This window comes from Pangasianodon hypophthalmus, chromosome 7 (assembly GCF_027358585.1).
Source record: "Pangasianodon hypophthalmus isolate fPanHyp1 chromosome 7, fPanHyp1.pri, whole genome shotgun sequence".
In the NCBI taxonomy this organism is placed as follows: Eukaryota; Metazoa; Chordata; class Actinopteri; order Siluriformes; family Pangasiidae; genus Pangasianodon; species Pangasianodon hypophthalmus.
Window position 1 is genome coordinate 4,861,257 of NC_069716.1, and position 17,728 is coordinate 4,878,984.

The following is a 17,728-nucleotide window of genomic DNA, read 5'->3' on the forward strand; positions in this document are numbered from 1 at the left end:
GAAAATGTTAGAAAAGGGCCTACATTTTGATATCTCATCAAAACATTTGGATTATATTAATATGCAAATTAGGATTCAGTATATTATTTAAAAAAACAATAAATAAATCAGTCAATAAATAATCACTGCAGATAGATACAAAATAATATTTCTGAAAGAATAAAATATGTTAAAAATTGAATGCAAACAATAAAATAAGACAAAACAAATCAAATTAAAAAATAAATTTAAATCTCAAGGGATTGTTCAGACATGATGATTAAAGGCAAATCTTTAAAATTTAGACACCGTGATGGGGAAATCTGTGCTGGATCCAATCTTAGCTTGACTTCTAACATGTGCCACAAGGTCAAAATCTTTGAAATCATTTGGAGGATCATTTCAAATAAGCTACCAGATCCTGAAGTTTGATATGGCTTTTTAAGCAATAAATGAACATGTGCCACTGTGATACTCTTTCCCTTCAACCCACCCTCATTAACTCCACCCCATAGAGGGAAAACCCCACCCACTCAGATCCAGCTAGATTCTGAGTGGTTGTTCATGCCATAGCGCGTGAATAGTTGATGAGTCATTTGGACATCAGTTGATTAGAAGTGACGTGGTGGGACAGGACTTCAAAAAATTCAGCTCACTCAACATCAGGAATCGTGAGGATGAGGATGAGGATGATGACGGGAGTGGATTTTTGCAGACATTACATCCATAGTGCATCGTGGGTGTTCTCCATTAGGCAAAAAGCATCTCTGAGGCAGGTGAGAGTCGTTCCTCGTGGGCCGTCTCATCATGGCTAATGCATGGTGTGCAGCTCTTTTGTTATTATAGTCTGTGAAGTGAGCAAGGTAGGCGACGGCCTGTGCTTACCTGCATGCAAAATTAGCTTCTGATGACAGCGAGGTCTTTTGAAGCAGGTGACGTTTGTTTCCTTGCTCTTCTTCTCCTTGCCGTGTGTTTTGATGTCTCGAGGCGTCTCTCGCCCTCAGAGGTGCCAGACGTGACCTGGTTGACCGTCTTTGTGTAGTTATTGTAATGGAACTGATGAATAGAGTTGATGTGAGCTCTGAAGGGAGTCTATTTTTTGCTTTACTCATTCTCTGTATTTTATTAGTCATGAACTGATAGTGGGCTTTCCACTTTTAGGCTTTTTAATTGAGTTTATCAGTGATCACTTTAACAGGTAGATTTTTTTTTTTACCTTATTTACTTATTTATTTATTGCTTTGCTTACTTCCATACTTATCTATCTCATATTTGTTGTTTTTGATGCTACTTCTGGATCTTAGATTTTAATTTGTTTGTTTGATTGCTTGCCTGCTTATCTTATCTTATCTTATCTTATCTTATCTTATCTTATCTTATCTTATCTTATCTTATCTTATCGTAGTTCATTGCAGTTGTTTTTGATGCTGCTACTGGCTCATAGAGTTATGACTTCTAGGTTATTCTTAAAAATTCTATCCATCCATTCATCCATCCATCCATTTTCTTATATTTGCTTTATTGCAGTGGTTTTTGATACTACTCCTGGATCGTAGTTTTTTCAGGCCTCTAGGTTATTCATCCATTCATCCATTCATCCATTCATCCATTCATCCATCCATCCATCCATCCATTCATATTCTTATCTTATATTTGCTTTATTGCAGTCTTTTTTGATACTACTTTTGGACCTTAGATTTTAGGCTTCTAGGTTTTTCTTTAAAATTCTACATGTCTATCCATCCATCCATCCATCCATGCAACTTCTTGTCTTATATTTACTTCATTGCAGTGGTTTTTGATTCTATCCCTGGACATCTTGGCTGTATTCTTGGTACAAGTTTACAAGATGCTATCAAAAGACTTTTTTTTTCCTGAAATTAAATGAGAAGTTGTAATAGGCATTAAAATGTCAAAGTAAAAGTAACATGATCTTAGGTTCTGGGCTTTTCATGATTATTTGTGTTTTGTTTTGTTTAGTTTTGTTTTGATTAATTATGTGTTATATGTTATAGTGAAGCTAACATCTGACTGCTGTTGAGCTAGTATACACAGACACATGTCAGTATCTGGAAATATCTGGAAAAAGCGGAGACCTGTGTACACACTCCTGCACTTATACGCCCATTTTTATCCTCTATGTATTCTACTTGTTGTAGAATAAATTATGCCTAATTATAATAATAAATTATACTAATTTTGCCTGTTATCAGATTATTTAAGTTGCATATAAGCAACATGCTATGTGTTGGGTTATATTGGATTAAAGTTGTTGTCAGACTTCAGGAAATCTGATTAAGACCCCTAAATATGAGATTATTCAGCAAATTTTTGTTTTTTTTCATCTGTGTGATCTACAATCAACACCTAGATACTGTATGATTGGTAGAAGAAATCAGAATTATATGCGTTCTTAGAAAACCTGATTATTGACTGTTTTTCAACATTTCATTGTTCTCATTTTCAGATTACTGAACTGCATATAAACACACTGTATTGATAATTTCATGCAAAATCAGATTTCTTGCACTTTTCAGATTATTTTCTAGACATACTCAGTGAGACTGTGTGTTGTTGTTTGACCCCTAGGCCACGGAGAGCGAGCCAGGCGACATGGACCTGAGTGGCCTGCCTGAGACCGCCGTTGACTCTGAAGAGGACGATGATGAGGAAGACATCGAACGCGCCTCCGATCCGCTCATGAGCCGAGACATCGTCCGTGACTGCCTGGAGAAAGACCCCATGGACCGCACGGATGATGACATCGGTGAGACATGCCCACAGGAAGTGTTGAGTTTAAGTGCCTGTAAAATGGACTGAGAGAGAGAACTGTAAAAACTAAACTTAAGCAAAGTGCAAAATGCTTGCTTGAGGAGGGAGAGGTGAAGCAAGTATATGTCATGGTGGACTGAGGACAGTGGTTGGTGGTTGGGGGGTGGGGTAATATTTTTTCTAGGTCAGCTGCGCGACAGGGCTTCCCTGAGCGCATTAAACTTTGATTTGCAGGCCGTCGCTTCACGCTGACACTTTAACACAAACCAGCCAGCACCCAGACACGCCGCGGGCAGCAAGGGGGCACCACACATGCACACACACACACACACACACACACACACACACACACTCACCCCCCTTTTTCCCAGCTCTGTCACATACCAGCTTGAGACGAACTTGATTTATTAAATGCAATAAGTGACAGGAAGAAAGTGACCACGTCTTATTTCCTGATGAGCGCAGTAAACACTGATGCAAAAATGAATTCTGAATTATTTATTTTCCCTTCTTGGATTTTGTGAGACATGAACTAGGGATGAAAAGTGATGAATAGCCTCCAGAACTCACTTTCTCTCTCTCTTTCTCTCTCTCTCTCTTCTGTCTTTCTGTTTCTCTCTGTGTCTCTCTCTTTGTCTCCGTTTGTTTCTCTCTGTTTCTCTCTCTTTTTCTCTGTTTCTGTTTGTTTCTGTCTCTCTCTCTTTCTGTGTCTTTCTGTATGTCTCTGCGTATTTCTCTGTCTGTTTCTATATGTCTCTCTTTCTCTCTTTTTTCCTCTCACTGTCTCCTGTCTCCTTCTCTTTTCCTTCTTTGTTTGTCTCACTCACTCTGTTTCGTTCTCTGTCTCTTTCTTTCGATTTCTCTCTCTCTCTTGCGCACGCATTGTTTTTCACTGCGTAACATGTCTTCTTTCTGTCTCTCCCTGGTCCACAGAGCAACTGCTGGAGTTCATGCACCAGCTGCCAGCCTTTGCAAACATGACCATGTCGGTGAGGAGGGAGCTGTGTGCGGTCATGGTGTTCGCTGTCGTGGAGCGAGCTGGAACCATCGTCCTTAACGACGGCGAGGAGGTCAGTCTAGTTAACCATTTTATTTTGGTTTTTTTTTTTTTTTTCAATTTAATCTCCCTTTTTTTAAAATTCATTTTATTTATTTGACAGTGTAATACTGGTCTGTCTTTCTTGGAGTATAAACAATACTTTCAATATAATAATAAAAAAATATATATATTGTGACCATTTATAGTGCTGATAAAATACACTGTATCTGAATGGTGTGTGTGTGTGTGTGTGTGTGTGTGTGTGTGTGTGTGTGTGTGTGTGTGTGCGTGCGTGTGTGTGTGTGCGTGTGTGTAGCTGGACTCGTGGTCGGTGATCCTGAACGGCTCGGTGGAGGTGACGTACCCTGAGGGCCGCACTGAGATCCTCTGCATGGGCAACAGCTTCGGCGTCTCGCCCACCATGGAGAAAGAGTTCATGAAGGGAGTGATGAAGACCAAGGTGGACGACTGTCAGGTGAGACCACGGACATGACGGCATTTTTCTTGCTTCCTGTTGGACTCTCTATCAAGCCACATTGAGTTCGCAAAAGACACTATATAAATAAAACATTTTGTCAGTCTTGCAGAAGAAAGCAGCTTCCATGTGTAAAAAAAAAAATGCTGGTTGTGCTTCAGAGTTTCTACGCAATTCTTTTCCAATTCCATTTGGTTCTTATAATAGCTTCTTTTATGGTGCATTAAAATAATGAGTGTGTGTATAATGGAGCGAATTAGACAAAATTTGGCAATGATATAAACTTTGGCAGCATTTCAGTCCACCAGACTCATCACGTTTATGTGTCATCAGCAGCCCGGTGCAGCAATTTCAATTTTTTCTCAAAAACAAAACCAGACTGAGAACGAAACATGTTGGCAGAAAAATTAGCTTCTACCAAAAGACTACTGACATACAGTCGAGTGCAAAAGTTTGCACACCCGTACTTTAAAGTGACTAAACCAACCTAAACCAAAATCTATTTCCTTCATGACTTAAATTGTTTTTTTTATTTATTTATTTATTTTATTTTTTTTTTTAGATTTCAGTTTTGGATGTATAGGAATCTCTCTAGCAGCTTTTTTCCACCCTCACACTCTTTGTTTCTTCCAGTTTTGAATGATGGTTTTTCCATTTGTAACAGTCTCCCTGAATGCTCTGATAGCTCTTTTATCTCCTTCTCCAGCTCAGTAAAACATCATTACTTTCTGTTTAGGTCACATTTTCACATTGACTCTTAACAGCTCACAGCAAACTGCTTGAGTGTTTGAGGCTGTTTTAACTTCATGCTTTAAATAAGATTTAAAGTAAACATGTTTTGAATGTTGTAAGTCATTAAATAACATGTTGAAAACAAGTCAGATAAATTAACTAAAGGCCGTAAGTGGACATGCTGACTTTAAGCATGCAGAGGAAGATATCTGCGAATCTAGCCTCGAAGCTGAAGTGTTTACGCCATGTTGTAACAGGATATAAATAGGAAACATGATTAAATGAACATTATATTCTGTTTTGTTGATAAAGTGTAAATGGTGGTACATTTTCCTTTTTTCACCCAGAAAACATGTACATTTTTTTTTATTTTACTGTATTGGTTAGCTGGTAAAATCAGCTGGTGTTAAGGTTCCACATCATTTTTAGCACAAATCAGTGATAAAGCAGCAGTACCAAGTCTTTTTATTGTGTTATAGGAACCCCACAATCATAAATGTGATGCTATTTTTTGCAGCCACAAAATAGCTTGCAGGAAGTGATTTTTATGGGTGAACACAGTTCAGCTGTAAGGTTTATGAGCCTGGTTATTCTCTCTTGCATGGCTGTGGCATCATGGGGATTGAAACTTGCAATCTCTTACTGCTAGTTGTGAAGAAATTATAGTTCTATACAGTACATATCATTGTTTTAAAGTTTAGTTCTTAACAACAGGTGTAATTTTTGTCCATAAAATTGTATCAGCCTGATATAATATTTTTGCCTCTTATAATTAAGAGACATGTTGTCATTGACTAATAGTGCCATATTCTCTCTTTTTCTCAGTTTGTGTGTATAGCGCAGCAGGACTACTGCTGCATCCTGAACCAAGTGGAGAAGAACATGCAGAAGGTGGAGGAGGAGGGGGAAATCGTCATGGTTAAAGAACACCGTGAGCTCGATCGCACCGGCACCAGAAAAGGACACATTGTCATCAAGGTGAGAACCCGAGAATGTTTGTGCTTTGTTGTTGTTGTTTCACTCCGAAAAATTCTTGTTTATTATTCAACGTGTCAGTTATTTTTAAACCCTATACGGACGTGAGAGAAGTTTACACAATGTTGTTTTTCTTATGAACCCATATTTTTGCGTCATGCGATTATATATTATTGTATATGCGGTTGCAGGTAGAACATTATTGGAGCATTTATGATTATTATATTTATTTGTTTATCATATGCGCTTAATGTTAGATGATATTATTATGCTTATTAGTTTAAAAGTTACATGATATTGTGGCATAGTGGCTTTAAGACACAAAATATACTTCATTTTCACCATGTGTATGTGTGCTCGTGCAACTGCTACCCAAGCAGCAATGTTCACATATTTGCTTGCGTATCTTATGGAGGATTAAATGCAACGCTCGCTAGATGGCACGTCAGAGCCTAAACATCTCAGTCTACCTGGTTTCCAAGTCGAACTGTAATGTTTAGCTATTTCATGCATAGTGATGTTAAACACACTAATGAGCTCTGTTTCTCTTTAAAACTTTCTTCATTTGGTGTGATTGTTGATTATTGGGCTGTGTCTCAAGTCTAAAACTTTGCCCTGACATTTCCATGCATTTGCTAATCTAAAAAATCCAAAAGAATAGTACACAAAACAGACCTTTCGGTAGGTTTAAGAGGTTTTTTAAGATTCAAACCCTAACCTAACCATTAGTGTTAACAGTCAGAAATGATCTAGCATAGTACATAAGTGTGCAATTCAAGGCACATTGTTAGTTTATGTGGACACAGGGTCACATAAAGGTCACACAGTGTAATACTGCTTCCACTATTTACGCTATTTGCACTATTTTGGACGTGCAGAAGTGACAAGCCAAATGACCGCAGGACACACGTGGTGGCCATCTTGCGTACATGTAGTTCACTGCAAATACAATTTACCCTTTCGATTCACCCGTAACTGAAATAATAGCCCCTTTAATCAGCCTGCAGCATCGTACTTTTCTGCTTTCTTGATTTGGGAAGTGTTTAATACGGATATGTGAGATAGGCAATAAAATAGGAGCAGTGATCAGAAACTTGTCAGTGATCAGACACAAGCGGCAGCATCTGCCTGTGAATTCACATAGTTAAAAAAAAAAAAAAATCATCCAAGATAAAAAAAAATAATATGTAATTCAGTCTATAATTTACTCAGGGGAAACAAAGTGAAATAAAAATAAGATGGAATTACCTCAGGACCCTGTGTAAGTTTAACCCTGTCTGAATATTAGACATAAACTTTGTTTTAAATGACATTGAGAGTGTTATTCGCCTTAATGAGGAGGATTTGTTCTGTTAAGCTGAGGGTTTCGGTGCTTAATCATGTGATTGACAGAGTTTAGACTGAATTACATGGATCTGTATTGAGCACATGCCTTAATTGATTCTGGAGCATAAAAATCTGCTGAACGGAGCACACCGATTTAAGTTTAAGTCAGTCTGCAAGCCAAATGAGTGAAGACACTTTGCTGATTGCAGGAACAAGGAAAGGTCACTGAAACTAGCCACTTAACATATGTTCACTAACAAAGCCAGATCTAATAGTTGTTCCATACCGCAGGGCACAACAGAGCGTCTGACCATGCACCTGGTGGAGGAGCACTCAGTGGTGGACCCCACCTACATTGAGGACTTCCTGCTTACCTACCGTACCTTCCTGTCCAGCCCCATGGTGGTGGGCAGGAAACTGCTGGAGTGGTTCCATGACCCCAGCCTCAGGGACAAGGTCAATATCTACACATCACACATGCGCAAACACACTTCATGTGTGTACAGGCTTCTCAGACAAATGAAATTTGAAATACTATTTTATTCGAAAAACACTTCAAAATACTATTGTGTGTTTATTCAGATATTAGCTGTATACCAAATTATTTTAGAATGTACTTGCATAGTTATATCTTACATACTTTTAAAATGCATTTTATGATCAACAGAAGACATTTTGCACATATATAATGTCAACTTCAAAATTACTGGCACCCTTATTCATTTATAATAAATAATATACATGTATATTTTCCTAATTTTTTTAAACCTACATTCCTGTGTTATGCTCTATCTTTTTTTTTTTTTAACACAATGAAAAAAAATTGTATTAGAATTGTTTCTTAACAAACCCAAATATACAAATAGCAGCAAGTCAATTAATTTAACGTAAAGTTAATTACTTTCTAATAATAATAATAATAGTGGACTATTGAATTAAACTTTATATTCTAACTTTATATTCTGCTTGTGTTCCCAGGTTACACGGGTAGTCTTGCTGTGGGTGAACAATCACTTCAATGACTTTGAGGGCGACCCTGAAATGACGCACTTTCTCGAAGAGTTTGAGAACAATCTGGAGAGGGAGGTCAGTGGTTTTTTTTGGTTTTTTTTTAAATCCTGTCACTACAAATGTTTTTGAACAATGCTGGCCCAAACCCGCTTTTAATCTCTCTGCTCTTGTGTGATGAAACAGAAAATGTTTGGGCACTTAAGACTGTTAAACATTGCTTGTGCTGCCAAAGCCAAGTTGCGGGTGGTGACTCTGACTAAGCCGTCACGCGAGGCTCCTCTGGCCTTCAGTCTGCTTGGTGGCTCAGAGAAAGGCTTCCGCATCTTCATTGAGAATGTGGAGCCGGGCAGCAAAGCTGCAGAAGCGGGCCTCAAACGTGGAGATCAGGTACTTCTGATGACAGCTTGTATTGGCATAGTCAGGTGTAGCTATAGAGGACTGAGTTGAAGCCGGTTCAATGCAAGACAATGCTAACCTTTACACATTTTGTGTAGGAGTATGCTGTGATGTGTTATCACTCAGAAATATGCCAAATTAATCCTTTTTCCCCCCAATAAAAACAATAGACGAGCCAATCTGCAGGGGTGTCTTAGTGGTTAAGGCTCTGGGTGACTGATAAGAAGGGTAATGGTTTAAGCCCAAGACCCCAGCCTGTTAGGGATGAAGAAAAGCATGTCACTGTACTGTAATGTATATGTGACAAGTAAAGACTTTCTTCTTATATTAATCTGGAATGATTGACAGTTGCACGGGTGTTTTGAGCTCTCTGTATTAACTGACTATGGTAGTTACTGTAAAACCCTGCAAGCTGAAAGTGTGACTTGGATGTCAAGTAAGTAAACTTTGGCCTTCCTATGCCTCTCTGCTCGTGAAGAGACCTAGCAGACCTTGTGTACAGTACAGTACACACATTACAACTTCTATTATGCATTATGTATTATACATACATTATACATATACTGTCTCTAATATGAGCCACAGAGGAAGCGCTTCAGTCCTCATACATATGCAGTTTGACAGCCCTAGTCCACATTCACACAGTCTTGGTCAGTCCTGAGTGTCCTAGGTCTAATTTAATTTAATAAGGCCTGTTGACTGTTTTGAAAACATGACAGTCCATAGATAATATCATTTTTCTGTGTTTGTCTTAGATCCTGGAGGTAAATGGGCAGAACTTTGAGAATGTGCAGCTGTCCAAAGCAAATGAGATCCTGCGCAACAATACACATCTGTCTATTACTGTGAAAACAAATCTCTTAGGTAAGTTACACATAAGAACAAGGACGAATTTTGTGAAAGACATGAGAAGATTGGAAAAAAGCCAAAGGTTAAAACATTGACTGAGAACTAAGATGTGCTACTTCTAATACAAGATTCTTTTATTGCCACACGACAATGTTGGTGGTAATTTGGTTCATCTTTTGCTGGGATGTGACTTGTCCAAACTCAAGATTCAAGATTTTTAATCCATAATCAGCTAACTTCCTTGCTTTATTAGGTTGTAATTGGGGTGAAAACTGATCCAAGATCAGGTCTTTGAGTAAGTGTAATGAATGTCTTCTCTGAGCAAACATGGTTGACACCATCTTCTTTCAGTGTTTAAGGAGCTTCTGGCTCGACCGGAGCACGACCAAGAACCTGACCACGAGGAAGAGCTGGACAGGAAGAATGGGGCTCCCCACATTCCCAAGATCGGGGATATTAAGAAGGCAAGCCGTTACTCCATCCCAGACCTGGCTGTGGATGTGGAGCAGGTGATGGGTCTGGAGAAAGCAAGCAAGAAAGCTAAGGCCAACACAGTGGGCGGGAGGAACAAGCTCAAAAAGATCTTTGACAAGACTTTGACCAGTATTCTACCGCCCAAGCCGTACAAGTCAGTGTGGATATACAGCATAAGTGCATATAATATACAGCATGACCTAGCCACATGTCTAACCTCTGTGGTGTGTTCTGCAGTGATGTTGGTGTAGGCCAGTCCCAGGATGATAGCATTGTTGGAATGAAGCAGTCGAAACAGATCCCTCCTGCTCTGCCAGTCAGCGGAAACTTATCGTCCAGTAACCCCGACTTGTTGCAGTCTCACCATCGTATACTCGACTTCAACAACCAGCCAGGTAATAACTGGAAATGAAAATGATCTTTATGGGATGTTAAACAGTGTAATATCACCAAGAAGATATGCTTCAAATGTAAATTTCAGGAGTTCATATTATACCAAATTTCCTCTTTTCAGAACCCGTCCCTAACAGTGAGTAGTTTTTCAAGTTTTTTCAAGTTTTCGAGTGGCACTTGATAATCACTTCAGTAATCGTTCTCTTCTCTTTCCATGATTTTCCTATTTCAGGGAGTTTGATTTGCTTTCCAAGATCTTGATTTGACTGATGATTCCCAATCATTTCTTTCTGGCAAATTTGGTGGTGTTGAAATAGAAGTGCTTCTTAAAGGGATGCCAAAGGATCTCCATCATGTCACAACCACATAATGCTAATTGCTCCCTTTTAGCAAACGGTCTCTTTTTTTGTAGTGTTGCTTTAATCTTAACACTGCCCATACTAATACTTTTGCCTTTACTTAAAGCCTGAACCATTGATTTGGTTGTTTGCATTTCAGTTTAGTGACCCATTAATCTAGTTAAATCAACCATGACTCGTACGATGCGCCCTTTATTGTAAATTGATTCTCGGGACTTAAAGCCTTTGCTTGCTCACGGCAGTGTTGGGATAAAATCAACTCCAGATTCCAGAGTGAAATTGCAGATTTTTTTTTTCATTTGCTTTTCGTGTGGTTGTAATGAAAGGGAAAGGGAATCATGATTATGGGATGCAGCACATCTGTCCCTCCATTTAATTTAGATGACATGTAAGCGGAATTAAATTTTTTTGCCGTATGCTTCTCCCCAGACATGTCGGACCAGGTGCTGCGTGTCTTCAAGGCTGATCAGCAGAGTCGTTACATCATGATTGGCAAGGATACTACGGCCAAGGAGGTTGTGGCTCAGGCCATCCGGGAGTTTGCTCTGACTGCTGCCCCTGAAGCTTATTCACTGTGCGAGGTGTCCGTCACACCCGAGGGTGTAATCAAGCAGCGGCGGCTTCCTGAGCAGCTCTCCAAACTGGCAGACAGAATCCAGCTCAGCGGCAGGTATGACCTCAGATTAAACACAGTCACATCCAAAATGTTAAACATACAGTAGAAATGTGCATCAATTATGCATTAAATCTATACTATCTAACTAGTACATTTAATTTATAACAATTTTATACCACTGCGTTGTTGAATTCTCGATTCTTATTTGTCAGAAGGTGTTTAATTTTCTAACAGCAGTTCTGACTGTAGTGCCGGCTGTAATTCATATCATAGGTTTATATTACCACGTTCATTAATACATTATCGTTTGTATATCGTTGGTATACAGCTAATTTACAGGGAATGGATTAATGGAATAAAAAACGTGTAAATGTTGATACAGTGAAGTTTTCTGTAAGGAGGTGTTTAGGTAACATTTTTGGAAGATGTCTCCAGTGTCAGTGCTTTGTAACAGTCACAGAGGTAAAGCTGTTAGTTTAATTTTTCAGACACTGGAAAGTCTTCAGGACAGAGGAGTTTATGCTTTGTGGTTTCTCAGTAACATAGCAAGTATTATTTGTCTTATTAAGTTTAAGAGAGAGAAAAAGAGAAACTGCTGAGAGGCTATCTGCTTTAACGAGAGCTGACTTGTTTTGTGAAAGATCCACATTAAATGTAACTATAAACTGACAAAGTGTACAACGTGTTGTTCTTTAATACATTTTTAAAAATGTTAGGGTTAGTAAATTGCTGTGGTATAAGAGGAATAATACACTTTGGGATGAGCTTTTATAGGAAAATAGTCAATATACTCAAGCTTTTAAATCTGTTGTTATTGGGCATTGCTCTGTGTTCTTCTCTAACACAACCTCCATAATGTATATCACATTTAGTTTTCCCTTTTTGTAATATGGAGAATTATGTTTTAAAAATAATATATACACTGAACTAAGCAGGTAAAAAACGTTAAGAGTGAAAATGCATAATGTACTATAAATAATTACGCAATGGTACTGCAGCAGGAAATACACTGAACTGGCAATCATACATGTCTACCCTACTATCTACCTCCAAATATGAAGGTACTACCTGAAGAGCAACATGGAGACGGAGACATTGTGCTCAGACGAGGATGCCCAGGAGCTTTTGAGGGAGAGTCAGATCAGCCTGCTGCAGCTAAGCACGGTGGAAGTGGCCACGCAGCTCTCCATGCGTGCCTTCGAGCTCTTCTGCGCCATCGAGCCCACTGAGTACATCGATGACCTCTTCAAGTTGCGGTCACGCTCTCCTGGACCTTCCAGCCTCAAGCTCTTCGAAGAGTCCATAAACCGAGAGACCTTCTGGGTGGCCACTGAGGTGCTGAGGGAACCCAACCAACTGAAGCGCATGAAGATCATCAAGCATTTCATCAAGATCGCCCTGCACTGCCGCGAGTGCAAGAACTTCAACTCCATGTTTGCCATCATCAGGTGAGTGAAGAAGGATGAAAGCTTGCTCAGTTCCCACATGCCTCAGCATTTATGATTCAAAGTTAATCACCAGTTGTTGTAAAAGGGCTAAATTTACAGAGGTCAGTGTGGGTTGGAGCACTGAGATGACACATCAGTATACTTTTACACAACCGCTTCGTCCAGTGTTCTGCCACCAAAGCGCCAGATTTCACTATAATTCAACCATCCATGTTTTTCAGTGGTCTAAATCTGGCGCCCGTGTCCAGACTGCGAGGAACTTGGGAGAAACTTCCCAGCAAGTATGAGAAGCTCTTCAGTGACCTTCAGGACCTGTTTGACCCGTCCAGAAACATGGCCAAGTACAGAAACGTTCTCAACAGCCAGAACCTGCAGCCGCCAATCATCCCTCTCTTCCCAGTTATCAAAAAAGACCTCACCTTCCTCCATGAGGGTAAGACAGGAGGGATTTACTAGCAGATTTACAATTCTCTCACTCCATGACACTTCTGTCAGATGTCTGCTGTCAAACGTTACGGACCTATTTGCAAAACCACATTTAGATTTTTCTAAATTCATTGAAAATATTATCAGGATACAGTGCTGGTACTAGACACATAAAAGGACGAGGTGTAAACGAGACCTAATTCTAAGTTTCTTCCAAGTAAACTAGTATAAATCCCGATATTATAGTAAAAATGCGCTAGCAAGAGTTTCCATAATACAACTTCCTGTTTCACGTTGCTTGATTGCTTGATGTAGCCAGCATCACTTGAACTTGAAACTCTCTCACCTCTCTTTAGGCAACGACTCAAAGGTGGATGGACTGGTAAACTTTGAGAAGTTGCGTATGATTGCTAAAGAGATCAGACACGTGGGTCGGATGGCAGCCGTCAACATGGACCCAGCGCTGATGTTCCGCACCAGGTGAGTGTGTTTGTTCAAACCTGCGTCACAAAGATGTCTCCGGTCCTGTCCTCACTTTAGGCTGCACTTCACTGAAGAGCTTCTAGTGCACTCTGAGCACACCTGTATGTATGCTGGATGTAGAGCGTCACGCATTCACACACAGGCTTCCACTAGAGGTTTCTGATTGGCTGCTGATGTTTCTGTATGTGTGTCTTTGTTGTTGTATCATGCTGGAATAAATGTTCTTGTGTGTCTCTGTGGGCCTCTGGTGCTGCTCACCTTGGTACTCTTTGTCTCTTTCTTGTCATCTAAGCATATCTCCCTCTCTTTGTCTTTTTTCTTCCCTCTCTCTCCCTCTTGGTCTATCTATTTCTCTCTTCTCCTCTGCCTCCACATCACTATTCATGGCTGTCCCTTACAGGAAGAAGAAGTGGAGGAGTTTGGGGTAAGTCTGGTGACCTCTTGGTGACCCTTGGCCCCATGCCTCCTTGCTCTCACGCACTCCTCCCTTCTCATCTTTAATTTCAGCTGCTTCCTCACCGTTTCCTTTTGTTCATATATATATTTTTGGTACTTTTATTTGAATGTGCCTCCCCGCTCTGACGAGGTCATCCTAGAGTGTGATGCAGTCACTTTTGCTAGTCCGGGTCATTGAAATAAACTCACACTTACTTTAATCATTAACTAATTCTGCACAAACATGACTACCATTCTGCATGATTATATCAGCTTATTATTATTTTTTTTTTACCATTTATTACGGAATAATGATGTGACCATTCATGATCCCCCTCAGCAAAAGTGATGTGTTCTAACACCTTTAACCTCCAGCTGCACTACTCACCAGAGCCGCATGTTTTACCAGGTTTTATTTTCAGTGCTGTGCGAGTTTGCTGGTTTGTTTTAAGTTCACAATTTTGTGTGACTTAGATTAACTGTATATTGAAGGTGAAACCCACAGTAATTTATATATATATATATATATATATATATATATATATATATATATATATATATATATATATATATATATATATATATAAATTATATGTATGATGGATTATAAGTTATAATGTATATCATACTATAAGTTGCATAACAATTTTGAAGTAGTTGACTGAAATATACACATTAGTCCTGTGTATCTCTCTTTCTGATATTTGGTCTATGGTCAATGAACAGATAAATCAGAGGTTCAATACAATAGAATTCAGAGCTGTTTTGTTTATTATGTAATTAAATTTTAGTCAATCTTGTGCAGTTTGACTAGAATGGGTGGGGCGTACAGCTTTCTATGGGACGGACAGGCCGAAAAAGCCACACCTCCTTGAGTGGGACTGACAAGCAAAGTGGCAAAACCTCCCTTTATATGAAAGTACAGAGGCCACGCCTCATTCGCTTTGACTGACAGGCACAGATGTCACCTCCTTTAGTAAGTCTGATAGACAGAGGCCACACCTCTTTCACTAAGTCTGATAGACAGAGGCTACAACTCTTTCACTGAGACTGAAGGCACAAGAAAGCTTATAGAGGGCAAGAGAGAGACCCTGTGTTAGAAATGATGCCTTACTCAATATTCCCTACAAATGGAAATGCATTGTGGGATTGCATGCGCACCTATTCACCACTGTGCTTTCAGAGGTGGCTGCAAAAAGGCTAAATGTCCAAAATAGTGCAGTATTTGGGGAATAGGCTGCAGTCTTCGAAATAACAAGAGTGTTAACGCAAATTAATTTGATAACCTTCCTAAATATTAATGCAGTAATAATAACAAGAAGAGATTTCTTGATTTTGTTGTTATCGAATCCCAAAAATTAGCTTGAAAAAGACAGGTCTTTAAAATGATTCATCTAATGGCTGCTTAAGTAAACCTCAGTATATATCCAGATAGAAACTTTTCAGTTGCCATCTGTTACCCTAACCCCACCCCCATTCAGTCTAAAGAAAACCTTGCTCTTCTCTTCCCTTTCGCCTGATTGGCTGAGATGCACAATGCATGGAATGTTCTAAGAATGCAAGGAATGTGACTTTCTGCATGTCTGTGTCTTAGAGCAGTGTGGACTGAATACCCCCACAGCCATCCTCACTCGTGTGTGTGTGTGTGTATGTGTGTGTAGGTCACTGAGCCAGGGCAGTGCCAACGCAGCCGTACTGGATGTGACTCAGACGGGCGGGCATAAGAAGCGTGTAAGGCGGAGTTCCTTCCTCAATGCCAAGAAGTTGTACGAGGATGCACAGATGGCACGCAAGGTCAAGCAGTATCTGTCTAACCTCACACTGGAGACCAACGAGGAGAGCCTGCAGACGCTGTCTATACAGTGTGAACCCTCCATAAGTACACGTGAGCCTCTATTTTTATATTAAAACCACGACAACTTGACAACCACACTGTGTGTTAATGCACTATACAGCCATCTGTACATCTGCATCAGCTTGTTAGGCCACTCTACCTAACCTCATGTCCCTCTCACAGTGCCTAAGAGCTCAGGGGACAGGAAGAGGCCAGACACCTCACCTGTGGTAGCGCGAGCCGCTATGCACCCACGCCAGCAGCTCCAGAAATCCAACCAGGCCCTGCAGGTGCCCACTGTCGCCCTCTACCCGTCCCGCAAGAAGGTGCCTGTCAAAGACCTGCCACCATTTGGTAAGCCTTGCACATGCTTGATGTTTCTTTTGATTAAAATCTGCCATGTATTTTTGTATTGGGTTCATATTTCAAATGTAATTACTTAAAACGTTTACTGTTTGAATTCATTTGATGATGAATGACACTAAAGTTATACCGCTGCTATTTATTTTTAATTTTTTCATTTGTGAAGTCAGTGGATTGGGAAAAAAAAGTTTATTGTGTTCCGTTGTTTCAAGTTATTAGAGAATTTTGTCTGAAACAACTTTGAAGGGAGGGAAGAAAGGGAGGTAATTAGATCCTCGGGTAATTGCGGATGATCTTCAGGTGCGGGGGTTGGTTGGCCGTTTCTAATTTCACGAAAATGGCGTTTTTTCTTGTGAAAGTACGCAGTTCTTGGCCATGTTTTCTGACAAAAAGTGCCAGACTGTCCTGCTATAGACAAAGCAAACATTAGCAGTAGCACTGTGCTATACACATAAACTAAGGAAGCACCTCTGGCACAAGGGTAATCCTAATACCAAATAGCTCCCAATTCACTAAATATGCTTCCTACATAGGGTACAACATAATGGTGTTGCCCAGTAGAACACCATCTGATATCCATCTACAAGTTACTAAAATAAATGCCTGTTGGAAATTGCTTACAAATAATTTCACTTTTCTGAAACATACACTGTGTTAAAATGTAACATTACAAACTAGAAGATGAAGTATGTCTCATATTTACATACTGATGAAAAGATATATTCATTCATTAAACTAGTTAGTGAAAGCATGCATGAATAATGATGAATAATAATAAAGATGAATAATAAATGGCCCAGAATTGAGCCTTGAAGTATTCCGCAATACACACAGTAACTAAACGACAAACAGATAGTATAAATATTTAAAAAACACAATAACTGTATGATAGCTCCCAACTATACAACTGTATATTACGATTTGTAGACTTAAAAGCAAATAAAAGGAGAACACGGGATGTTAAAAATTTGAGTTATATATGAACAGTGCAATTTGTTTGATATGTTTTTTTGTTTTCTTTCTTTTTTTTCTTTTTTTTTGCCTCTGGAGGCTTTTGATTTTCCAGGAACTTTGTAATATACAGTATATTACAAGATCAAGATCATATTATTTCTTTCTCTGTTGTCTAATAAAAGGTGTGCATATTAAGAGACAAATTAAGTTATAAATTGCTGAGTTTTCTCCACATTTTTTCCCATTAAATATGTGCAACATCTAAATAGATGTATACACTATTTCCCTGGTATGTTTTTATGAATGTAACTTGCTCTCTTGAAAACCCGTATTCATTTTTGACCTGTATACTCATACTTATAAACTCTATGGTGGTGTTACATGAAATT

At 39.3% G+C, this 17,728-nt stretch overlaps 1 protein-coding gene across 10 annotated transcripts in view; it reads left to right on the top strand.

The window, feature by feature from the left end:
* Positions 1–17,728, top strand: part of rapgef2b (Rap guanine nucleotide exchange factor 2b) — a 120,732-nt gene that overhangs the window by 93,084 nt on the left and 9,920 nt on the right. For 7 of the 10 annotated variants that reach the window (XM_034305818.2, XM_034305817.2, XM_034305823.2 and 4 more), the window contains 18 exons: positions 2,569–2,746; positions 3,685–3,821; positions 4,107–4,265; positions 5,823–5,975; positions 7,590–7,754; positions 8,277–8,384; positions 8,493–8,696; positions 9,461–9,569; positions 9,906–10,182; positions 10,266–10,423; positions 10,543–10,557; positions 11,210–11,450; positions 12,458–12,844; positions 13,066–13,277; positions 13,627–13,750; positions 14,154–14,177; positions 15,850–16,073; positions 16,206–16,376. In XM_034305818.2, coding sequence (XP_034161709.1) covers positions 2,569–2,746; positions 3,685–3,821; positions 4,107–4,265; positions 5,823–5,975; positions 7,590–7,754; positions 8,277–8,384; positions 8,493–8,696; positions 9,461–9,569; positions 9,906–10,182; positions 10,266–10,423; positions 10,543–10,557; positions 11,210–11,450; positions 12,458–12,844; positions 13,066–13,277; positions 13,627–13,750; positions 14,154–14,177; positions 15,850–16,073; positions 16,206–16,376 — 3,046 coding nt within the window. The remainder of the gene's footprint in view (positions 1–2,568; positions 2,747–3,684; positions 3,822–4,106; positions 4,266–5,822; positions 5,976–7,589; positions 7,755–8,276; positions 8,385–8,492; positions 8,697–9,460; positions 9,570–9,905; positions 10,183–10,265; positions 10,424–10,542; positions 10,558–11,209; positions 11,451–12,457; positions 12,845–13,065; positions 13,278–13,626; positions 13,751–14,153; positions 14,178–15,849; positions 16,074–16,205; positions 16,377–17,728) is intronic. The other 3 variants (XM_034305819.2, XM_034305822.2, XM_034305821.2) reach the window with 2 other exon arrangements.